Source organism: Panulirus ornatus, chromosome 55 (genome assembly GCF_036320965.1).
Source record: "Panulirus ornatus isolate Po-2019 chromosome 55, ASM3632096v1, whole genome shotgun sequence".
Classification (NCBI taxonomy): domain Eukaryota; kingdom Metazoa; phylum Arthropoda; class Malacostraca; order Decapoda; family Palinuridae; genus Panulirus; species Panulirus ornatus.
The window spans coordinates 30,355,382-30,381,559 of record NC_092278.1 but is presented as its reverse complement, the minus strand read 5'-3'; the positions used below and the strand labels follow the sequence as shown (position 1 = coordinate 30,381,559).

Genomic DNA, 26,178 nt, shown 5'->3' with positions numbered 1-26,178 from the left:
TGGCTTCGGTGCATTATTACATGACAGCTAGAGACTGAGTGTGAACGAATGTGGCCTTTGTAGTGTTTTCCTAGCGCTACTTCGCACACATGAGGGGGGAGGGGGTTGTTGAGGTGACGATGGGAATGAATAAAGGCAGACAGTATGAATTATGTACATGCATATGTCTGTGGGTGTATATATATGTAGAAGTTGAGATGTATAGTTATGTATATTTGCGTGTGTGGACGTGTATGTATATACATGTGTATGTGGGTGGGTTGGGCCATTCTTTCGTCTGTTTCCTTGCGCTACCTCGTTAACGCGGGAGACAGCGACAAAGCAAAATAAATAAATAAATAATATATACATATGGATGTAGTGATAAGAGGGATGAAAGCAAAACTAGGAAAAGGGGCACAAAGATGGAATGTGTTGGGTTGGGCCATTCTTTCGTCTGTTTCCTTGCGCTACCTCGCTAACGCGGGAGACAGCGACATATATATAAAGCCTACTTAAAAGTCACCTGACAGTGTTACAGATAAGTGATTCATTGATTACGTCTAGTTAACAGGATCCCATTGCATTACCAGCCAGCTGTCAGGATGCGTGGCCCGGGAGCGTGACTTATGAGGGCGTCAGTCCGGGCAGCAGCCTACATTAAGGATGGTTGTGAAAGTGAAGTGTTGGGAGTTGTGGAGAGGCCTTGGGAGGTACCGAGGCTGGCCTCTGAGGGACGGTGAAGACCACGTGAATACGAGGGTCAGATGAGAGGGAATGGTGGGCGCCTCCGTCACAGGAGTCAGATGTGAGGGAATGGTGGGCACCTCCGTCACAGGAGCCAGATGAGAGGGAATGGTGGGCGCCTCCGTCACAGGAGTCATATGAAAGGGAATGGTGGGCGCCTCCGTCACAGGAGCCAGATGTGAGGGAATGGTGGGCGCCTCCGTCACAGGAGCCAGATGTGAGGGAATGGTGGGCGCCTCCGTCACAGGAGCCAGATGGGAGGGAATGGTGGGCGCCTCCGTCACAGGAGCCAGATGTGAGGGAATGGTGGGCGCCTCCGTCACAGGAGCCAGATGTGAGGGAATGGTGGGCGCCTCCGTCACAGGAGCCAGATGTGAGGGAATGGTGTATCCAAGTCGTATCCGAGTCTGCTGCCCAGACCCTCGTTTCATCTGAGTCTGCTTCCCAGACCCACGTTGTATCAGAGTCTGTTTCCCAGAACCAACCCGTGTCCAAGTCTGTTTCCCAGAACGAACCCGTGTCCAAGTCTGTTTCCCAGAACCAACCCGTGTCCAAGTCTGTTTCCCAGAACCAACCCGTGTCCAAGTCTGTTTCCCAGAACCAACCCGTGTCCAAGTCTGTTTCCCAGAACCAACCCGTGTCCAAGTCTGTTTCCCGGACCCTCTCTCTGTCTGAGTCTGTTGTCCAGACATGCACACCTTGCCCGAGTCTGCTTCCCTAGACCATAGCTGTGTCTTAATCAGCTTGCGCAGACCCACGCCGTGCCCGATTCAGCTTGCGCAGACCCACGCCGTGCCCGAATCAGCTTGCGCAGACCCACGCCGTGCCCGAATCAGCTTGCGCAGAACCACGCCGTGCCCGAATCAGCTTGCGCAGACCCAAGCCGTGCCAGAATCAGCTTGCGGAGACCCACGCCGTGCCCGAATCAGCTTGCGCAGAACCACGCCGTGCCCGAATCAGCTTGCGCAGACCCACGCCGCGCCCGAATCATCTTGCGCAGAACCACGCTGTGACCGAATCAGCTTTCGCGGACCCACGCCGTGCCCGAATCAGCTCGCCCAGCTCAGATCCGCTCAGTTCCCGAGTCAGCTTGCGCAGACGGACGGCTGCGCAAGCTCCCGAGGATAACAGGGGGAGTTAGCTGTACACCAGGATATTGGACGTCCCTGCCTTTTACCGGCTAACGGGCCTGGGATGTGTTACTTGCAGCCAACGAGCATAATCGTTGCCCGTTAAAGGTCCGTTGACGCTGGCGCTCGAGAGAGAGAGAGAGAGAGAGAGAGAGAGAGAGAGAGAGAGAGAGAGAGAGAGAGAGAGAGAGAGAGAGAGAGAGACACGGTGGTCTCTGTTTTAGTCAGCCTAAGAACCCAAAGCCATTATGATAAATTATATCAATCACTTATCACTGATCACAAGGAAAAAAAGTGAATATAATACAATTTGTCGCCAATATATCTGCATTATGCTGAAGTTCATAGTATTCACCGTTCTCATAATGAGCGTCCAGGCACTGAACGTGGTATATGATTATTTTCTTCCCATAAAGATAACAAAACATTAGGGTCCACGATGATCATAGACTAAGAACGAGAATCGCCTTGGTTCATTTTACGGTACGTGTTACAAAGGAACACTTGGCTGGAGGTCAAACCACCTGGTATGTCTGGCAAAGAACGACATTGCTCGAACGCTTGAAGACCAACACAGATCTTGTTACACTTGACCAGAGCTGTTGTACTTTGGTTCTTGTGCGACGAATATATTTGTGGAGACGAACGCCTTATGAAGCAGACCATGTGTCAAGATACAGTTAGTGCTCCAAATTTTACGATATATATATATATATATATATATATATATATATATATTTTTTTTTTTTTTTTTTTTTTTTTTTTTTTATACTTTGTCGCTGTCTCCCGCGTTTGCGAGGTAGCGCAAGGAAACAGACGAAAGAAATGGCCCAACCCAACCCCCCCCATACACATGTACATACACACGTCCACACACGCAAATATACATACCTACACAGCTTTCCATGGTTTACCCCAGACGCTTCACATGCCTTGATTCAATCCACTGACAGCACGTCAACCCCTGTATACCACATGACTCCAATTCACTCTATTCCTTGCCCTCCTTTCACCCTCCTGCATGTTCAGGCCCCGATCACACAAAATCTTTTTCACTCCATCTTTCCACCTCCAATTTGGTCTCCCTCTTCTCCTCGTTCCCTCCACCTCCGACACATATATCCTCTTGGTCAATCTCTCCTCACTCATTCTCTCCATGTGCCCAAACCATTTCAAAACACCCTCTTCTGCTCTCTCAACCACGCTCTTTTTATTTCCACACATCTCTCTTACCCTTACGTTACTTACTCGATCAAACCACCTCACACCACACATTGTCCTCAAACATCTCATTTCCAGCACATCCATCCTCCTGCGCACATCTCTATCCATAGCCCACGCCTCGCAACCATACAACATTGTTGGAACCACTATTCCCTCAAACATACCCATTTTTGCTTTCCGAGATAATGTTCTCGACTTCCACACATTTTTCAAGGCTCCCAAAATTTTCGCCCCCTCCCCCACCCTATGATCCACTTCCGCTTCCATGGTTCCATCCGCTGACAGATCCACTCCCAGATATCTAAAACACTTCACTTCCTCCAGTTTTTCCCCATTCAAACTCACCTCCCAATTGACTTGACCCTCACCCCTACTGTACCTAATAACCTTGCTCTTATTCACATTTACTCTCAACTTTCTTCTTCCACACACTTTACCAAACTCAGTCACCAGCTTCTGCAGTTTCTCACATGAATCAGCCACCAGCGCTGTATCATCAGCGAACAACAACTGACTCACTTCCCAAGCTCTCTCATCCCCAACAGACTTCATACTTGCCCCTCTTTCCAGGACTCTTGCATTTACCTCCCTTACAACCCCATCCATAAACAAATTAAACAACCATGGAGACATCACACACCCCTGCCGCAAACCTACATTCACTGAGAACCAATCACTTTCCTCTCTTCCTACACGTACACATGCCTTACATCCTCGATAAAAACTTTTCACTGCTTCTAACAACTTGCCTCCAACACCATATATTCTTAATACCTTCCACAGAGCATCTCTATCAACTCTATCATATGCCTTCTCCAGATCCATAAATGCTACATACAAATCCATTTGCTTTTCTAAGTATTTCTCACATACATTCTTCAAAGCAAACACCTGATCCACACATCCTCTACCACTTCTGAAACCGCACTGCTCTTCCCCAATCTGATGCTCTGTACATGCCTTCACCCTCTCAATCAATACCCTCCCATATAATTTACCAGGAATACTCAACAAACTTATACCTCTGTAATTTGAGCACTCACTCTTATCCCCTTTGCCTTTGTACAATGGCACTATGCACGCATTCCGCCAATCCTCAGGCACCTCACCATGAGTCATACATACATTAAATAACCTTACCAACCAGTCAACAATACAGTCACCCCCTTTTTTAATAAATTCCACTGCAATACCATCCAAACCTGCTGCCTTGCCGGCTTTCATCTTCCGCAAAGCTTTTACTACCTCTTCTCTGTTTACCAAATCATTTTCCCTAACCCTCTCACTTTGCACACCACCTCGACCAAAACACCCTATATCTGCCACTCTGTCATCAGACACATTCAACAAACCTTCAAAATACTCATTCCATCTCCTTCTCACATCACCGCTACTTGTTATTACCTCCCCATTTACGCCCTTCACTGAAGTTCCTATTTGCTCCCTTGTCTTACGCACCCTATTTACCTCCTTCCAGAACATCTTTTTATTCTCCCTAAAATTTACTGATAGTCTCTCACCCCAACTCTCATTTGCCCTTTTTTTCACCTCTTGCACCTTTCTCTTGACCTCCTGTCTCTTTCTTTTATACTTCTCCCACTCAATTGCATTTTTTCCCTGCAAAAATCGTCCAAATGCCTCTCTCTTCTCTTTCACTAATACTCTTACTTCTTCATCCCACCACTCACTACCCTTTCTAAACAGCCCACCTCCCACTCTTCTCATGCCACAAGCATCTTTTGCGCAATCCATCACTGATTCCCTAAATACATCCCATTCCTCCCCCACTCCCCTTACTTCCATTGTTCTCACCTTTTTCCATTCTGTACACAGTCTCTCCTGGTACTTCCCCACACAGGTCTCCTTCCCAAGCTCACTTACTCTCACCACCTTCTTCACCCCAACATTCACTCCTCTTTTCTGAAAACCCATACTAATCTTCACCTTAGCCTCCACAAGATAATGATCAGACATCCCTCCAGTTGAACCTCTCAGCACATTAACATCCAAAAGTCTCTCTTTCGCACGCCTGTCAATTAACACGTAATCCAATAACGCTCTCTGGCCATCTCTCCTACTTACATAAGTATACTTATGTATATCTCGCTTTTTAAACCAGGTATTCCCAATCATCAGTCCTTTTTCAGCACATAAATCTACAAGCTCTTCACCATTTCCATTTACAACACTGAACACCCCATGCATACCAATTATTCCCTCAACTGCCACATTACTCACCTTTGCATTCAAATCACCCATCACTATAACCCGGTCTCGTGCATCAAAACCGCTAACACACTCATTTAGCTGCTCCCAAAACACTTGCCTCTCATGATCTTTCTTCTCATGCCCAGGTGCATATGCACCAATAATCACCCACCTCTCTCCATCAACTTTCAATTTTACCCATATTAATCGAGAATTTACTTTCTTACATTCTATCACATACTCCCACAACTCCTGCTTCAGGAGTATTGCTACTCCTTCCCTTGCTCTTGTCCTCTCACTAACCCCTGACTTCACTCCCCAGACATTTCCAAACCACTCTTCCCCTTTACCCTTGAGCTTCGTTTCACTCAGAGCCAAAACATCCAGGTTCCTTTCCTCAAACATACTACCTATCTCTCCTTTTTTCACATCTTGGTTACATCCACACACATTTAGGCACCCCACTCTGAGCCTTCGAGGAGGATGATCACTCCCCGCGTGACTCCTTCTTCTGTTTCCCATTTTAGAAAGTTATATATATATATATACATATATATATATATATATATATATATATATATATATATATATATATATATATATATATATATATATATATATATATATATATATATAGAAGGGCAAGTATGACGTCTGTTGGGGATGAGAGAGCTTGGGAAGTGAGTCAGTTGTTGTTCGCTGATGATACAGCGCTGGTGGCTGATTCATGTGAGAAACTGCAGAAGCTGGTGACTGAGTTTGGTAAAGTGTGTGAAAGAAGAAAGTTAAGAGTAAATGTGAATAAGAGCAAGGTTATTAGGTACAATAGGGTTGAGGGTCAATTCAATTGGGAGGTGAGTTTGAATGGAGAAAAACTGCAGGAAGTGAAGTGTTTTAGATATCTGGGAGTGGATCTGGCAGCGGATGGAACCATGGAAGCGGAAGTGGATAATAGGGTGGGGGAGAAGGCGAAAATTCTGGGAGCCTTGAAGAATGTGTGGAAGTCGAGAACATTATCTCGGAAAGCAAAAATGGGTATGTTTGAAGGAATAGTGGTTCCAACAATGTTGTATGGTTGCGAGTCGTGGACTATGGATAGAGTTGTGCGCAGGAGGATGGATGTGCTGGAAATGAGATGTTTGAGGACAAAGTGTGGTGTGAGGTGGTTTGATCGAGTAAGTAACGTAAGGGTAAGAGAGATGTGTGGAAATAAAAAGAGCGTGGTTGAGAGAGCAGAAGAGGGTGTTTTGAAATGGTTTGGTCACATGGAGAGAATGAGTGAGGAAAGATTGACCAAGAGGATATATGTGTCGGAGGTGGAGGGAACGAGGAGAAGAGGGAGACCAAATTGGAGGTGGAAAGATGGAGTGAAAAAGATTTTGTGTGATCGGGGCCTGAACATGCAGGAGGGTGAAAGGAGGGCAAAGAATAGAGTGAATTTGAGCGATGTGGTATACCGGGGTTGACGTGCTGTCAGTGGATTGAATCAAGGCATGTGTATGGGGGTGGGTTGGGCCATTTCTTTCGTCTGTTTCCTTGCGCTACCTCGCAAACGCGGGAGACAGCGGCAAAAAAAAAAAAAAAAAAATATTATATATATATATATATATATATATATATATATATATATATGGTGTGAGAGGCAAGTTGTTAGAAGCAGTGAAAAGTTTTTATCGAGGATGTAAGGCATGTGTACGTGTAGGAAGAGAGGAAAGTGATTGGTTCTCAGTAAATGTAGGTTTGCGGCAGGGGTGTGTGATGTCTCTATGGTTGTTTGATTTGTTTATGGATGGGGTTGTTAGGGAGGTGAATGCAAGAGTTTTGGAAAGAGGGGCAAGTATGCAGTCTGTTGTGGATGAGAGAGCTTGGGAAGCGAGTCAGTTGTTGTTCGCTGATGATACAGCGCTGATGGCTGATTCATGTGAGAAACTGCAGAAACTGGTGACTGAGTTTGGTAAAGTGTGTGAAAGAAGAAAGTTAAGAGTAAATGTGAATAAGAGCAAAGTTATTCGGTACAGTAGGGTTGAGGGTCAAGTCAATTGGGAGGTAAATTTGAATGGAGAAAAACTGGAGGAAGTAAAGTGTTTTAGATATCTGGGAGTGGATCTGGCAGCGGATGGAACCATGGAAGCGGAAGTGAATCATAGGGTTGGGGAGGGGGCGAAAATTCTGGGAACCTTGAAGAATGTGTCGAAGTCGAGAACATTATCTCGGAAAGCAAAAATGGGTATGTTTGAAGGAATAGTGGTTCCAACAATGTTGTATGGTTGCGAGGCGTGGGCTATGGATAGAGTTGTGCGCAGGAGGGTGGATGTGCCAGAAATGAGATGTTTGAGGACAATATGTGGTGTGAGGTGGTTTGATCGAGTAAGTAATGTAAGGGTGAGAGAGATGTGTGGAAATAAAAAGAGCGTGGTTGAGAGAGCAGAAAGGGTGTTTTGAAATGGTTTGGTCACATGGAGAGAATGAGTGAGGAAAGATTGACCAAGAGGATATACGTGTCAGAGGTGGAGGGAACGAGGAGAAGTGGGAGACCAAATTGTAGGTGGAAAGATACAGTGAAAAAGATTTTGAGTGATCGGTCCCTGAACATGCAGGAGGGTGAAAAGGCGTACAAGGAATAGAGTGAATTGGAACGATGTGGTATACCAGGGTCGATGTGTTGTCAATGGATTGAACCAGGGCATGTGAAGCGCCTGGGGTAAACCATGGAAAGTTGTGTGGGGCCTGGATGTGGAAAAGGAGCTGTGGTTTCGGTGCATTATTGTATGACAGCTAGAGACTGAGTGTGAATGAATTGGGACTTTGTTGTCTTTTTTCTAGCGCTACCTCGCACACATGAGGGGGGAGGGGGATGTTATTCCATGTGTGGCGAGGTGGCGATAGGAATAAATAAAGGCAGACAGTATGAATTATGTACATGTGTATATATGTATATGTCTGTGTGTGTATATATATGTGTACATTGAGATGTATAAGTATGTATATTTGCGTGTGGACGTGTAAGTATATGCATGTGTATGTGTGGGTTGGGCCGTTCTTTCGTCTGTTTCCTTGCGCTACCTCGCTAACGCGGGAGACAGCGACAAAGCAAAATGAATAAATAAGATATATAGGTATGTATATTTGCGTGTGGACGTGTAAGTATATACATGTGTATGTGTGGGTTGGGCCTTTCTTTCGTCTGTTTCCTTGCGCTACCTCGCTAACGCGGGAGACAGCGACAAAGCAAAATGAATAAATAAATAATATATATATATATATATATATATATATATATATATATATATATATATATATATATATATATACATATATAAATATTTCCCTGGGGATGGGGGAGAAAGAATACTTCCCACGTATTCCCTGCGTGTCGTAGAAGGCGACTAAAAGGGAAGGGAGCGGGGGGCTGGAAATCCTCTCCTCTCTTTTTTTTTTTTTTAATTTTCCAAAAGAGGGAACAGAGAAGAGGTCCAGGTGGGGATATTCCCTCAGAGGCCCAGTCCTCTGTTCTTGACGCTACCTCGCTATCGCGGGAAATAGCGAATAGTATGAAAAAAAAAAAAAAAAAATATATATATATATATATATATATATATATATATATATATATATATATATATATATATATATATATATATATATATATATATATAAGCATAAGCTACCTGTAACGTCATTGAATCTTTCTTAATTGCTAAGAAATTCAATGCAACTTTAAAGCACATCCTACCACATCAAGCAAATCAATTATGAAAGAATCATGAAGAAAATATAAGAAGAGTAGATGAACACACATCTCGTTACCCAGGCCAACACCCTCTCTCCCACACATACCCCATTAACCTCAAGCCACACACCAACAAACACCCACTCCCACCCACTTTCCCTTTAACGGTAAGGCCAGTGTAAACCTCAGCCATGGCTCTAGTATGACGGGATCTGTGTGTGGTGGTGTTGGGATTGGATAACCTTAACCTAATGAGGCGCATTGTCCCCAGGAAGCATGTGGTGCTGCAGGTATTGTCCCCAGGAAGCATGTGGTGCTGCAGGTATTGTCCCCAGGAAGCATGTGGTGCTGCAGGTATTGTCCCCAGGAAGCATGTGGTGCTGCAGGTATTGTCCCCAGGAAGCATGTGGTGCTGCAGGTATTGTCCCCAGGAAGCATGTGGTGCTGCAGGTGTTGTCCCCAGGAAGCATGTGGTGCTGCAGGTGTTGTCCCCAGGAAGCATGTGGTGCTGCAGGTGTTGTCCCCAGGAAGCATGTGGTGCTGCAGGTGTTGTCCCCAGGAAGCATGTGGTGCTGCAGGTATTGTTGTCCCCAGGAAGCATGTGGTGCTGCAGGTGTTGTCCCCAGGAAGCATGTGGTGCTGCAGGTATTGTTGTCCCCAGGAAGCATGTGGTGCTGCAGGTATTGTCCCCAGGAAGCATGTGGTGCTGCAGGTGTTGTCCCCAGGAAGCATGTGGTGCTGCAGGTATTGTCCCCAGGAAGCATGTGGTGCTGCAGGTATTGTCCCCAGGAAGCATGTGGTGCTGCAGGTATTGTTGTCCCCAGGAAGCATGTGGTGCTGCAGGTATTGTTGTCCCCAGGAAGCATGTGGTGCTGCAGGTATTGTTGTCCCCAGGAAGCATGTGGTGCTGCAGGTGTTGTCCCCAGGAAGCATGTGGTGCTGCAGGTATTGTTGTCCCCAGGAAGCATGTGGTGCTGCAGGTATTGTTGTCCCCAGGAAGCATGTGGTGCTGCAGGTATTGTTGTCCCCAGGAAGCATGTGGTGCTGCAGGTATTGTCCCCAGGAAGCATGTGGTGCTGCAGGTATTGTCCCCAGGAAGCATGTGGTGCTGCAGGTATTGACGCATCGCAAGGTAAATGAAAATATCTAGAGAACTCCTATCAAATTGCGATTTCACCTTCATAACTATCATCACGAACTAGTGTCATCATAATATCAACTCTCTCTCTCTCTCTCTCTCTCTCTCTCTCTCTCTCTCTCTCTCTCTCTCTCTCTCTCTCTCTCTCTCTCTCTCTCTCTCTCTCTCTCTCTCTCTCTCTCTCTCTCTCTCTCTCTCTCTCTCTCTCTCTCTCTCTCTATGTATGGTAAACAGAGAAGAGGTAGTAAAAGCTTTGCGGAAGATGAAAGCCGGCAAGGCAGCAGGTTTGGATGGTATTGTAGTGGAATTTATTAAAAAAGGGGGTGACTGTATTGTTGACTGGTTGGTAAGGTTATTTAATGTATGTATGACTCATGGTGAGGTGCCTGAGGATTGGCGGAATGCGTGCATAGTGCCATTGTACAAAGGCAAAGGGGATAAGAGTGAGTGCTCAAATTACAGAGGTATAAGTTTGTTGAGTATTCCTGGTAAATTATATGGGAGGGTATTGATTGAGATGGTGAAGGCATGTACAGAGCATCAGATTGGGGAAGAGCAGTGTAGGTTTCAGAAGTGGTAGAGGATGTGTGGATCAGGTGTTTGCTTTGAAGAATGTATGTGAGAAATACTTAGAAAAGCAAATGGATTTGTATGTAGCATTTATGGATCTGGAGAAGGCATATGATAGAGTTGATAGAGATGCTCTGTGGAAGGTTTTAAGAATATATGGTGTGGGAGGCAAGCTGTTAGAAGCAGTGAAAAGTTTTTGTCGAGGATGTAAGGCATGTGTACGTGTAGGAAGAGAGGAAAGTGATTGGTTCTCAGTGAATGTAGGTTTGCGGCAGGGGTGTGTGATGTCTCCATGGTTGTTTAATTTGTTTATGGATGGGGTTGTTAGGGAGGTGAATGCAAGTTTTGGAAAGAGGGGCAAGTATAAAGTCTGTTGGGGATGAGAGAGCTTGGGAAGTGAGTCAGTTGTTGTTCGCTGATGATACGGCCTGGTGGCTGATTCATGTGAGAAACTGCAGAAGCTGGTGACTGAGTTTGGTAAAGTGTGTGGAAGAAGAAAGTTAAGAGTAAATGTGAATAAGAGCAAGGTTATTAGGTACAGTAGGGTTGAGGGTCAAGTCAATTGGGAGGTAAGTTTGAATGGAGAAAAACTGGAGGAAGTAAAGTGTTTTAGATATCTGGGAGTGGATCTGGTAGCGGATGGAACCATGGAAGCGGAAGTGGATCATAGGGTGGGGGAGGGGGCGAAAATTCTGGGAGCCTTGAAGAATGTGTGGAAGTCGAGAACATTATCTCGGAGAGCAAAAATGGGTATGTTTGAAGGAATAGTGGTTCCAACAATGTTGTATGGTTGCGAGGCGTGGGCTTTGGATAGAGTGCGCAGGAGGATGGATGTGCTGGAAATGAGATGTTTGAGGACAATGTGTGGTGTGAGATGGTTTGATGGAGTAAGTAACGTAAGGGTAAGAGAGATGTGTGGAAATAAAAAGAGCGTGGTTGAGATAGCAGAAGAGGGTGTTTTGAAATGGTTTGGGTACATGGAGAGAATGAGTGAGGAAAGATTGACCAAGAGGATACATGTGTCGGAGGTGGAGGGAACGAGGAGAAGTGGGGGACCAAAGTGGAGGTGGAAAGATGGAGTGAAAAAGATTTTGTGTGATCGGGGCCTGACATGCAGGAGGGTGAAAGGAGGGCAAGGAATAGAGTGAATTGGATCGATGTGGTATACCAGGGGTTGACGTGCTGTCAGTGGATTGAATCAGGGCATGTGAAGCGTCTGGTGTAAACCATGGAAAGCTGTGTAGGTATGTATATTTGCGTGTGTGGACGTATACATGTGTATGGGGGTGGGTTGGGCCATTTCTTTCGTCTGTTTCCTTGCGCTACCTCGCAAACGCGGGAGACAGCGACAAAGCAAGAAAAAAAAAAAGAAATATATATATATATATCAAGACTTGGTACCATCGTGTTATAAGGACTATTATATGCACACAAGCAACCATGCTGTCACACATGCACAAAGGAAACGGAGCTGCACGAGTGCATAACTTCCTCCTTGCACTATACTCAGCACACACACACACACACACACACACACACACACACACACACGCACACACTCAAACAAACAAACAAACTAAACTAGGACAAACAAACAAAAACAGCAATCACAAACAAACATTCTACCACTTTTCCCTGAGCTTCGAGCATTCTCATTTTCCTTCGGAGTAACTCATTTTCTCTCCATAAACTAAGAGCTTGTCTTACTAAATATAGGTTGCCAATATTTTTCGAAGGAGAAGCAGGTTGCTGTAAATTCCTCTGTCTTAGGAGATTACGTTATTCTCCTTATGCTCTTGATTTACTGGTCGACTGATAATATGTGATATCATAACCCTCTCAGTACATGCACTATACGTGATATCGCTTCTCTGTTAACACATGAACTATACATATCACTGCCCCATTAATGCATGAACTATACATGATATCACTGCTCTACCGCACATGAACTATACATATCACTACACCATTAAGACATGAATTATATATATCACTACACCATTATGACATGAACTATACATATCACTACCCCATTAAGACATGAACTATACATATCTGCACTACTAACACATGAACTATACATATCACTACACCATTAATACATGAACTATACATATCTCTGCTCTACTAACACATGAACTATACATATCACTACACCACTGAGACGAACTATACATGATATCACTGCTCTATTAACACATGAACAATACATATTACTGCCCATTAATACATGAACTATACACGATATCAATGTTCTACTGACACATGAACTAAACATATCACTACACCATAAAGACATGAACTATACATATCACTGCTCTACTAACAAATGAAGTATACATGATATCAGTGCCTTACTAATACATGAAATGTGCATGGTATCACTATCAGTACATGAACTATACATAATGTCACTATCTTATCAGTACATGAACTATCCATGATATCACTGCTCTATCAATACATGAATCATACATATCACAGTTTTATTGATACCTAAACTATACATGATATCTCTGCTATATTGATAGGTGAACTAAATTTGATATCACTACTATATCAATACATGAACTGTGCATAATATTCTTTCTCTATCAATATATAATCAGTAAATAATGCCATTGCTCTACCAATACATGAAACAATGGATAGTTCTGTTGCTCTACCAATATGTGAACAATTTATAATACCATTGCCCTATCGGTTCATGAAAACTGGATAATACTGTTGCTCTATCAATACATGAACCCTGGATAATATTGTTGCTCTATCAATACAAGATCTAAACATAAAGTCGTGATGGAGGTGCAACAATTTAATCGCTCCATTTAACTAAGTTCTTGCCACATTCCTCTCTCACCCGGCAGAAAAAGGTGGGAGGCAATATTAACCTTGGTTTCGAGATGACGTTGTGAAAGAGTCCAGGTACCCTGTGTATATAACTGGAGCCCGCCTGGCTATCCCCGCAGTCACCCACGGGCAAAACACGCCATGCTCCTCGGGGTAAGGTGACATCAATACTCTCTGGGGGAGACACAGTTTGGGTCAAACACATCTAAATGTCACACGCCTGATTGTAATAAGGTTCTAACGCCTTATTCTTGAAACTGAAGTCTCTGTATGTGTTTAATTCACTATTATCAATTCTCTTTCCACAGACGGTGTTCCTGCTTGCTGTGGCTGTGGCGGACGCAGCACAGCCTAGGGTATACGTTTCTCCAGAAGTCGACGTCCTTCAAGATCTCTCCACCTCCCATACCCCTGTTGTTTCGTCAGAACCATCTTCATTACCCGAGGCTGACGCTCCTTTATTTCACGAGAGCGGCGATTCCCCTGCACCGTTGCTCGGAAGTGCTCCATCAGATGTGCCTACGTCTCTTGGGCACCAAGTGTCCCCACTGAGTGATGAGCCATCTGTACTTCCGCCAGAAAGTGCTTCAGAACGCATAGTGAGTCCTTCTATACCCAAAGTGCCCCCACAGAGTACTGAACCCTCTCTGCCTCCACTGGGAAGTGATCCAGGAGGCGCAGTGAGTCCTTCCATAACCCAAGTGCCCTCACAGAGTATTGAACCCTCTCTGCCTCCACTGGGAAGTGCTCCAGGAGGCATAGTGAGTTCTTTAAGACCCAAAGTGCCTTCACAGAGTGTTGACCCCTCTCTGCCTCCACCAGGAAGTGCTCCAGGAGGCAGAGTGGGTTCTTTAAGACCCCAAGTGCCTCTACAAAATGTTGAACCTTCTCTAGCTCCACCAGGAAGTGGTCCTGGAGGCATAGTGAGTTCATTTAGTCCCCTAGTGCCTCTACAGAGCATTGAATCGTCTCTGCCTCCACCAGGAGGAGCTCGGAGTGATATAGTGAGGTCGTTCAAACCCCAACTGCCTCCAGAGACTGATGAACCATCTCTGCCTCCACCAGGAAGTGCTCCAGGAGGCATAGTGAGTTCCTTTAGACCCCCAGTGCCTCCAAAGATTGATACGTCAACCCTGCCTCCACCAGGAAGTGCTCCAGGAGGTATAGTTAGTTCTTTTAGACCCCAAGTGCCTCCAAAGACTGATACGTCAACGCTGCCTCCACCAGGAAGTGCTCCAGAAGGCATAGTGAGTTCTTTTAGACCCCAAATGCCTTCAGAGACTGACAAGTCATCGCTGCCTCCACCAGGAAGTGCTCCAGGAGGCATAGTGAGTTCTTTTAGACCCCAAGTGCCTCCAAAGACTGATACGTCATCGCTGCCTCCACCAGGAAGTGCTCCAGGAGGTATAGTTAGTTCTTTTAGACCCCAAGTGCCTCCAAAGACTGATACGTCATCGCTGCCTCCACCAGTAAGTGCTCCAGGAGGCATAGTGAGTTCTTTTAGACCCCAAGTGCCTACAAAGACTGATACGTCATCGCTGCCTCCACCAGTAAGTGCTCCAGGAGGCATAGTGAGTTCTTTTAGACCCCAAGTGCCTACAAAGACTGATACGTCATCGTTGCCTCCACCAGGAAGTGCTCCGGATGGTATAATTAGTCCCTTCAGGCCAATAGTATTTCCCCACAAGGATATTTTGAAACCGGTTGTAAGACCTCTCACTCCTCAAACTATCCATTTGCCTCATAAAAGCGACGAACAGTATAAACCACAGGTTCCTCTCGTGTTAGACAATCGTGAAGGCCCCCACCAGAATGGAACTTACAGCCTTAACTTCACAACTGGTGACGGCATCAGTCGTCAGGAGCAAGGCGCCCCTAGAGGACCGAGTGGCTCTGTAGTACTTCAGGGAGGGTGGTCGTAAGTATTTCTTTCCTTTGTTTCTAAACTCCGTCTTCAATCCATCTGTAAGAGGAGGACGTAGAATGCTATCGAGCTAAAACCGCAACAATACCGCTTTGGTGGCCGGGATGCCTCCAGCTGTGCTGTCCATGTAGCGAAGGTCATCTCGGTTGGATCGAGTGACGTCTTCTCTTACCATATATTTCTCCCAGCATCCTTGGCTTGATCGCTCTTAGTGTGAGTTATATGGGCATGAAACTCTTTCCATTACCTAATTCTCTTTCCACTAAGTTGATTTCTACTTCCGGTGATAATTCTCTTCGGTCCGTAACCAAAATTATCTCCAAGAACCCCTGTAGTTTAGCCTTCCAATCTACCACTATCACAAACGACAAGGAATGAACTAAGATCTAGAGGTCACTGAGTGAAACTGGATTGCACGAAATATTTCGTTACTAGCGACATTACTCAGGCACATTGTTGATCCATTCAAACTTAGGCCTGATCATCACTTGTCACATCTGCGGCACTACATTATTCCTTTGATTAACCATGATAATGTAGTGGTATATCATACTTCCTCGTCAACCACTGATCTCTCCCTGGTCATGCTGGAGTAGCTTACCAATGATGATCAACTCGTCTAGCCTGATTTAATGGCACAAGAATGAATGATTGCATCATCCCTCCACATTAGGAGTAGTCTGGTAAGTTACGAGGCTGGAGCTTAAAGTTTATCTTTACTGTTGCCTTCATAACCAAAAAGTGAAGGGATGCATGTCATTGGTGATGGGTTGTATGACATATTCATGTTCGTTCTACCCTCTGACTTCCCTAAAAAAAAAAATCCTCCAAGGATATTACTCCTGCAAGTTTTTTTTTTCCTCCTGTTTCCCTGTTGGCATGTTGCCGGAGAGAGTAGGATGGTGGAAAAAAAACTTGCTTTCCTATCCTTTTCTTCCACTGTCTTTCAAGGGGTCTGTATTTTCTTTTCTTTCCAGTAACGTCAAGGCCAAACCACCTCGCTTGGACTTGTGTGGAGTGTGTGGTCTGTGTAACTCTTCTTTTCTAACCTGATTAGTATATATAGAACTCTCCTCTGACACACCGCTTTTTTTCGGCAACATTTTTTTTCTCTAGTACTTTACATAACTTCACATCTCTACTTCCCTCCTTTAACTTTAAACTTCCTTTAAACTCTCCTCCCTCTACGATATTTTCATCCTACCAGTTTCATCCACAGATAACAAAAAGTATGGCCGTGATGATTATAACCTTGTGCGTCGTATCAGTGTATGCCTCCGGGCGAGGCCTGATCTTTGCCTGCCTGAGAACCGTGTTTAGCCTCACGCTTTACTTTTGCTTTGTCTGTTAACATCTGTAAAGCATTTGACACGGTAAGGCACATGACTTAGAATACTAACCTTTCTTTTCTGTTGTTTTGCTCTGCTTCCCTCTGTTCATTGAGACATAGCTTGCTCTCCAGTCGCCCTATTGTAGTAGTCGATGATGAAGTCACTTTTCCAACACTGTTCGTGTCAGCGGTGGTGCTCCCTGGGATTCTGTCTTGTAGCCTAACTTCTTTTTTTTTCGTCATTCTAGAATTTCTTTCCTCGGATCCTATTTACCCTAAGCCAGTGATTCCCCAACATTCTTCAAATCACTCTCCTTCTCTCCTCTCTTAGCTAATGCTTCACTTTCTCGCACTGGATATATTTCCTATCTTGATTCCAACCCCTGCTTTTTTCTTCTTTTTTCCTCTTCATCAGATAAAGTGGGAATGAAATGGCCTACATTCATTCATATCTACTTTATTCTTGAAATACGCAAGACGTGTCGGGTACTCGAGCACTGCCAATCTTCAGTACAATTGATTATAGATGATACAACACAATATAAGAAAAAAAAAAACAGGAATGAATCGCATCTTGAAATATTACAAATGAGAGCGGAGACGTAAATATGTTGAATGGTATACCGTGTTCCCTCGAGGTTCATGCGTTGCATTGTGGTAGATAGGGGGTCAAACTCGTTGGGATAACTGTTAATGGGTTCACCTGAGGTCTACTAACCCGGAAAAGTCCAGGGACGGGAGAGACTGGGATCATCTAGGGTGCGGTAGAGAATAATTTTAGAGTCCTCGATTGTCTTGTACTTTGCTGCTTTGCATAGGGATCATACTCTCTCATGTACATGGCTTCTGTTACCTATAGTCGTGTATGTTCGTAGGTAATATTTCTGTATTATCATGTTTTCAGGAAGACTCTGACAAGTGAGATATATTTTATATTAGTTACTTGTGTAGTTTAATGAGTGTTCATTATGTATTTGTCTTTAACAAGTAGTGCATTAAAGAAAATATTCTGCCAGCTTACATATATATATATATATATATATATATATATATATATATATATATATATATATATATATATATATATATATTTTTCAGTTATATTTATTTGCTTGGTCGCTATCTCCCGCGTTAGCGAGGTAGCGCAAGGAAACAGACAAAAGAATGGCCCAACCCACCTACATACACTTGTATATACGTACACGTCCACACACGCAAATATACATACCTATACATCTCAACGTATACATATATATACACACACAGACATATACATATATACACATGTACATAATTCATACTGTCTGCCCTTATTCACTCGCATCGCCACCACGCCACACATGAAATAACAACACCCTCCCCCCGCATATGCGCGAGGTAGCGCTAGGAAAAGACAACAAAGGCCACATTCGTTCACACTCACTCTCTAGCTGTCATGAAATGATGCACCGAAATCACTGCTCCATTTCCACATCCAGGCCCCACACAACTTTCCTTGGTTTACACCAGACGCTTCACATGCCCTGGTTCAATCCATTGACAGCACGTCGACCCCGGTACACTACATCGTTCCAATTCACTCTATTCCTTGCACGCCTTTCACACTCCTGCATGTTCAGGCCCCGATCACTCTAAATCTTTTTCACTCCATCTTTCCACTTCCAATTTGGTCTCCCACTTCTCCTCGTTCCCTCCACCTCTGACATATATATTCTCTAGGTCAATCTTTCCTCACTCATTCTCTCCATTTGACCAAACCATTTCAAAACACCCTCTTCTGCTCTCTCAACCACACTCTTTTTATTACCACACATCTCTCTTACCCTGTTATTACTTACTCGATCAAACCACCTTACACTACATGTTGTTCTCAAACATCTCATTTCCAGCACATTCACCCTCCGCACAACTCTATCAATAGCCCACGTCTCGCAACCATATAACATTGTTCGAACCACGATTCCTTCAAATATACCCATTTTTGCTGTCCGAAAAAATGCTCTCAACTTCCACGCAATCTTTAACGCTCCCAGAACTTTCGCCCACTCCCCCACCCTATGATTCACTTCCGCTTCCATGGTTCCATCCGCTGCCAAATCCACTCCCAGATGTCTAAAACACTTCACTTCCTTCAGTTTTTCTCCATTCAAACTTACCTCCGAATTGACTTGTCCCTCAACCCTACTGTACCTATTAACCTTGCTCTTATTCACATTTACTCTCAGCTTTCTTCTTTCACACACTTTACCAAACTCAGTCACTAGCTTCTGCAGTTTCTCACATGAATCAGCCACCAGCGCTGTATCATCAGCGAACAACAACTGACTCACTTCCCAAGCTCTCTCATCCACAACATACTGCATACTTACCCCTCTTTCCAAAACTCTTGCATTCACCTCGCTAACAACACCATCCATAAACAAATTAAACAACCATGGAGACATCACACAACCCTGCCGCAACCCTACATTCACTGAGAACCAATCACTTTCCTCTTTTCCTACACTTTCACTTGCCTTACATCCTCGATGAAAAGTTTTCACTACTTCTAACAACTTGCCTCCCACACCATATATTCTTAATACCTTCCACAGAGTATCTCTATCAACTCTATCATATGCCTTCTCCAGATCCATAAATGCTACATACAAGTCCATTTGCCTCCCTAAGTATTTCTCACACACATTCTTCAAAGCAAACACCTGATCCACACATCCTCTACCACTTCTGAAACCACACTGCTCTTCCCCAATCTGATGCTCTGTACATGCCTTCACCCTCTCAATCAATACCCTCCCATATCCCTGGGGATGGGGAGAAAGAATACTTCCCACGCATTCCTCACATGTTGTAGAGGGCGACTAAAGTAGACGGGAGCGGCGGGCTGGAAACTCTCCCCTCCTTGTATTTCAACTTTCTAAAAGGGGAAACAGAATATATATATATATATATATATATATATATATATATATATATATATATATATATATATATATATATATATATATATATATATATAAGTAAGAGTATTAGTGAAAGAGAAGAGAGAGGCATTTGGACGATTTTTGCAGGGAAAAAATGCAATTGAGTGGGAGATGTATAAAAGAAAGACAGGAGGTCAAGAGAAAGGTGCAAGAGGTGAAAAAAGGGCAAATGAGAGTTGGGGTGAGAGAGTATCATTAATTTTAAGGAGAATAAAAAGATGTTCTGGAAGGAGGTAAATAAAGTGCGTAAGACAAGGGAGCAAATGGGAACTTCAGTGAAGGGCACAAATGGAGAGGTGATAACAAGTAGTGGTGATGTGAGAAGGAGATGGAGTGAGTATTTTGAAGGTTTGTTGAATGTGTTTGATGATAGAGTGGCAGATATAGGGTGTTTTGGTCGACGTGGTGTGCAAAGTGAGAGGGTTAGGGAAAATGATTTGGTAAACAGAGAAGAGGTAGTGAAAGCTTTGCGGAAGATGAAAGCCGGCAAGGCAGCAGGTTTGGATGGTATTGCAGTGGAATTTATTAAAAAAGGGGGTGACTGTATTGTTGACTGGTTGGTAAGGTTATTTAATGTATGTATGACTCATGGTGAGGTGCCTGAGGATTGGCGGAATGCGTGCATAGTGCCATTGTACAAAGGCAAAGGGGATAAGAGTGAGTGCTCAAATTACAGAGGTATAAGTTTGTTGAGTATTCCTGGTAAATTATATGGGAGGGTATTGATTGAGAGGGTGAAGGCATGTACAGAGCATCAGATTGGGGAAGAGCAGTGTGGTTTCAGAAGTGGTAGAGGATGTGTGGATCAGGTGTTTGCTTTGAAGAATGTATGTGAGAAATACATAGAAAAGCAAATGGATTTGTATGTAGCATTTATTGATCTGGAGAAGGCATATGATAGAGTTGATAGAGATGCTCTGTGGAAGGTATTAAGAATATATGGTGTGGGAGGCAAGTTGTTAGAAGCAGTGAAAAGTTTTTATCGAGGATGTAAGGCATGTGTACGTGTAGGAAGAGAGGAAAGTGATTGGTTCTCAGTGAATGTAGGTTTGCGGCAGGGGTGTGTGATGTCTCCATGGTTGTTTAATTTGTTTATGGATGGGGTTGTTAGGGAGGTAAATGCAAGAGTTTTGGAAAGAGGGGCAAGTATGAAGTCTGTTGGGGATGAGAGAGCTTGGGAAGTGAGTCAGTTGTTGTTCGCTGATGATACAGCGCTGGTGGCTGATTCATGTGAGAAACTGCAGAAGCTGGTGACTGAGTTTGGAAAAGTGTGTGGAAGAAGAAAGTTAAGAGTAAATGTGAATAAGAGCAAGGTTATTAGGTACAGTAGGGTTGAGGGTCAAGTCAATTGGGAGGTGAGTTTGAATGGAGAAAAACTGGAGGAAGTGAAGTGTTTTAGATATGTGGGAGTGGATCTGGCAGCGGATGGAACCATGGAAGCGGAAGTGGATCATAGGGTGGGGGAGGGGGCGAAAATCCTGGGAGCCTTGAAGAATGTGTGGAAGTCGAGAACATTATCTCGGAAAGCAAAAATGGGTATGTTTGAAGGAATAGTGGTTCCAACAATGTTGTATGGTTGCGAGGCGTGGGCTATGGATAGAGTTGTGCGCAGGAGGATGGATGTGCTGGAAATGAGATGTTTGAGGACAATGTGTGGTGTGAGGTGGTTTGATCGAGTGAGTAACGTAAGGGTAAGAGAGATGTGTGGAAATAAAAAGAGCGTGGATGAGAGAGCAGAAGAGGGTGTTTTGAAGTGGTTTGGTCACATGGAGAGAATGAGTGAGGAAAGATTGACCAAGAGGATATATGTGTCGGAGGTGGAGGGAACAAGGAGAAGAGGGAGACCAAATTGGAGGTGGAAAGATGGAGTGAAAAAGATTTTGTGTGATCGGGGCCTGAACATGCAGGAGGGTGAAAGGAGGGCAAGGAACAGAGTGAATTGGAGCGATGTGGTATACCGGGGTTGACGTGCTGTCAGTGGATTGAATCAAGGCATGTGAAGCGTCTAGGGTAAACCATGGAAAGCTGTGTAGGTATGTATATTTGCGTGTGTGGACGTATGTATATACATGTGTATGGGGGGGGGGGGGGTTGGGCCATTTCTTTCGTCTGTTTCCTTGCGCTACCTCGCAAACGCGGTAGACAGCGACAAAGTATAATAAATATAATAAAAAATATATTTATATATATATATATATATATGTGTGATTTTTGGTGCACATGCACCTGGGCATGAGAAGAAAGAGCATGAGAGGCGAGTGTTTTGGGAGCAGCTGCGTGAGTGTGTTACTAGTTTTGATGCACAAGACCGGGTTATAGTGATGGGTGATTTGAGTGCAATGGTGGGTAATGTGGCGGTTGAGGGAAAAACTGGTATACATGGGGTGGTCAGTGTTGGAAATGGAAATGGTGAAGAGCTTGTAGATTTATGTGCTGAAAAAGGACCGGGGATTGGGAATACCTGGTTTAAAAAAAGAGATATACATACGTATACGTATGTAAATAGGAGAGATGGCCAGAGAGCGTTATTGGATTACGTGTTAATTGATAGGCGAGCGCAAGAGAGACTTTTGGATGTTAATGTGCTGAGAGGTGCAGCTGGAGGGATGTCTGATCATTACCTTGTGGAGGCGAAGGTGAAGATTTGTAGAGGTATTCAGAAAACAATAGAGAATGCTGGGGTGAAGAGAGTGGTGAGAGTAAGTGAGCTTGGGAAGGAGACTTGTGTGAGGAAGTACCAGGAGAGACTGAGTACAGAATGGAAAAATGTGAGAACAAAGGGCGTAAGTGGGGGAGGAATGGAATGTATTTAGGGAAGCAGTGATGGTTTGTGCAAAAGACGCTTGTGGCATGAGAAGCGTGGGAGATGGGCAGATTAGAAAGGGTAGTGAGTGGTGGGAAGAAGAAGTAAGATTATTAGTGAAAGAGAAGAGAGAGGCATTTGGACGATTTTTGCAGGGAAATAATGCAAATGAGTGGGAGATGTATAAAAGAAAGAGGCAGGAGGTCAAGAGAAAGGTGCAAGAGAAGAATAAGAGGGACTATGAGAATTGGGGTGAGAGAGTATTATTAAATTTTAGGGAGGATAAAAAGATGTTTTGGAAGGAGGTAAATAAAGTACGTAAGACAAGGGAACAAATGGGAACTTCAGTGAAGGGGCTAATGGGGAAGTGATAATAGGTAGTGGTGATGTGAGAAGGAGATGGAGTATTTTGAAGGTTTGTTGAATGCGTTTGATGATAGAGTGGCAGGTATTGGGTGTTTTGGTCGAGGTGGTGTGCAAAGTAAATGGGTTAGGGAGAATGATTTGGTAAACAGAGAAGAGGTAGTAAAGGCTTTGCGGAAGATGAAAGCCGGCAAGGCAGCTGGTTTGGATGGTAATGCAGTGGAATTTATTAACAAAGGGGATGACTGTATTGTTGACTGGTTGGTAAGATTATTTAATATTTGTATGACTCATGGTGAGGTGCCTGAGGATTGGCGGAATGCTTGCATAGTGCCATTGTGCAAATGCAAAGGGGATACAAGTGAGTGCTCAAATTACAGAGGTATAAGTTCGTTGAGTATTCCTGGGAAATCATATGGGAGGGTATTGGTTGAGAGGGTGAAGGCATGTACACAGCATCAGATTGGGGAAGAGTAGTGTGGCTTCAGAAGTGGTAGAGGATGCGTGGATCAGGTGTTTGCTTTGAAGAATGTATGTGAGAAATACTTAGAGAAGCAAATGGATTTGTATGTAGCATTTATGGATCTGGAGAGGGCATATGATAGAATTGATAAAGATGCTCTGTGGAGGGTATTAAGAATATATGGTGTGGGAGGCAAGTTGTTAGAAGCAGTGAAAAGTTTTTATCGAGGATGTAAGGCATGTGTACGTGTAGGAAGAGAGAAAAGTGATTACTTCTCAATGAATGTTGGTTTGCGGCAGGGGTGCGTGATGTCTCCATGGTTGTTTAATTTGTTTATGGATGGGGTTGTTAGGGAGGTGAATGCAAGAGTTTTGGAAAGAGGGGCAAGTATGCAGTCTGTTGTGGATGAGAGAGCTTGGGAGTCAGTTGTTGTTCGCTGATGATACAGCGCTGCTTGCTGATTCGTGTGAGAAACTACAGAAGCTGGTGACTGAGTTTGGTAAAGTGTGTGAAAGAAGAAAACTGAGAGTAAATGTGAATTAGAGCAAGGTTATTAGGTACAGTAGGGTTGAGGGACAAGTCGATTTGGAGGTACGTTTGAATGGAGATAAACTGGAGGGAGTGAAGTGTTTTAGATACGTGGGAGTGGATTTGGCAGCGGATGGAACAATGTAAGCGGAAGTGAATCATGGGGTGGGGGAGGAGGCGAAAGTTCTGGGAGTGTTGAAGAATGTGTGGAAGTCAAGAACTTTATCTTGGAGAGCAAAAAAGGGTATGTTTGAAGGAATAGTGGTTCCAACAATGATATATGGCTGTGAGGCGTGGGCTATAGATAGAGTTGTGCGGAGGAGGGTGGATGTGCTGGAAATGAGATATTTGAGGACAATATGTAGTGTAAGGTGGTTTGATCGAGTAAGTAATGAAAGGGTTAGAGATATATGTGGTAATAAAAATAGAGTGGTTGAGAGAGCAGAAGAGGGTGTTTTGAAATGGTTTGGTCACATGGAGAGAATGAGTGAGGAAAGATTAACCAAGAGGATATATGTGTCACAAGTGGAGGGAATGAGGAGAAGTGGGAGACCAAATTGGAGGTGGCAAGATGGAGTGAAAAAGATTTTGAGGGATCTGGACCTGAACATGCAGGAGGGTGAAAGGCGTGCAAGGAATAGGGTGAATTGGAACTATGTGGTATACCGGGGTTGACGTGCTGTCAATGGATTGAACCAGGGCATGTGAAGTGTCTGGGGTAAACCAAGGAAAGTTGTGTGGGGCCTGGTTATTGAAAGGGAGCTGTGGTTTCGTTGCATTATACATGACAGCTAGAGACTGAGTGTGATTGAATGTGGCCTTTGTTGTCTTTTCCTAGCGCTACCTCGCGCACATGCGGGGGGAGGGGATTTGTTATTTCATGTGTGGCGGGGTGGCGATGGGAATGAATAAGTGCAGACAGTATGAATTATGTTCATGTGTATATATGTATATGCCTGTGTGTGTATATATATGTATACGTTGAGATGTATAGGTATGTATATTTGCTTGTGTCGACATGTATGTATATCCATATGTATGTGGGTGGGTTGGGCCATTCTTTCGTCTGTTTCCTTGCGCTACCTCGCTAGTGCGGAAGACAGCGACAAAGTAAAATAATGATAATAATAAGAATATATATATATATATATATATATATATATATATATATATATATATATATATATATATATATATATATATATATATATATATATATATTTTTTTTTTTTTTTTTTGCTTTGTCGCTGTCTCCCGCGTTTGCGAGGTAGCGCAAGGAAACAGACGAAAGAAATGGCCCAACCCACCCCCATACACATGTATATACATACGTCCGCACACGCAAAATATACATACCTACACAGCTTTCCATGGTTTACCCCAGACGCTTCACATGCCCCGATTCAATCCACTGACAGCACGTCAACCCCGGTATACCACATCGCTCCAATTCACTCTATTCCTTGCCCTCCTTTCACCCTCCTGCATGTTCAGGCCCCGATCACACAAAATCTTTTTCACTCCATCTTTCCACCTCCAATTTGGTCTCCCTCTTCTCCTCGTTCCCTCCACCTCCGACACATATATCCTCTTGGTCAATCTTTCCTCACTCATTCTCTCCATGTGCCCAAACCATTTCAAAACATCCTCTTCTGCTCTCTCAACCACGCTCTTTTTGTTTCCACACATCTCTCTTACCCTTACGTTACTTACTCGATCAAACCACCTCACACCACACATTGTCCTCAAACATCTCATTTCCAGCACATCCATCCTCCTGCGCACAACTCTATCCATAGCCCACGCCTCGCAACCATACAACATTGTTGGAACCACTATTCCTTCAAACATACCCATTTTTGCTTTCCGAGATAATGTTCTCGACTTCCACACATTCTTCAAGGCTCCCAGAATTTTCGCCCCCTCCCCCACCCTATGATCCACTTCCCCTTCCATGGTTCCATCCGCTGCCAGATCCACTCCCAGATATCTGAAACACTTCACTTCCTCCAGTTTTTCTCCATTCAAACTCACCTCCCAATTGACTTGACCCTCAACCCTACTGTACCTAATAACCTTGCTCTTATTCACATTTACTCTTAACTTTCTTCTTTCACACACTTTACCAAACTCAGTCACCAGCTTCTGCAGTTTCTCACATGAATCAGCCACCAGCACTGTATCATCAGCGAACAACAACTGAC

The 26,178-nt window shown here is 44.1% G+C and overlaps 1 protein-coding gene across 1 annotated transcript in view; it reads left to right on the top strand.

The window, feature by feature from the left end:
* The first annotated feature begins 13,659 nt into the window (after positions 1-13,659).
* Positions 13,660-26,178, top strand: part of LOC139765417 (uncharacterized) — a 34,632-nt gene continuing 22,113 nt past the window's right edge. The window contains exons 1-2 of the mRNA XM_071692778.1: positions 13,660-13,732; positions 13,888-15,497. Coding sequence (XP_071548879.1) covers positions 13,721-13,732; positions 13,888-15,497 — 1,622 coding nt within the window. The 5' untranslated portion in view covers positions 13,660-13,720. The remainder of the gene's footprint in view (positions 13,733-13,887; positions 15,498-26,178) is intronic.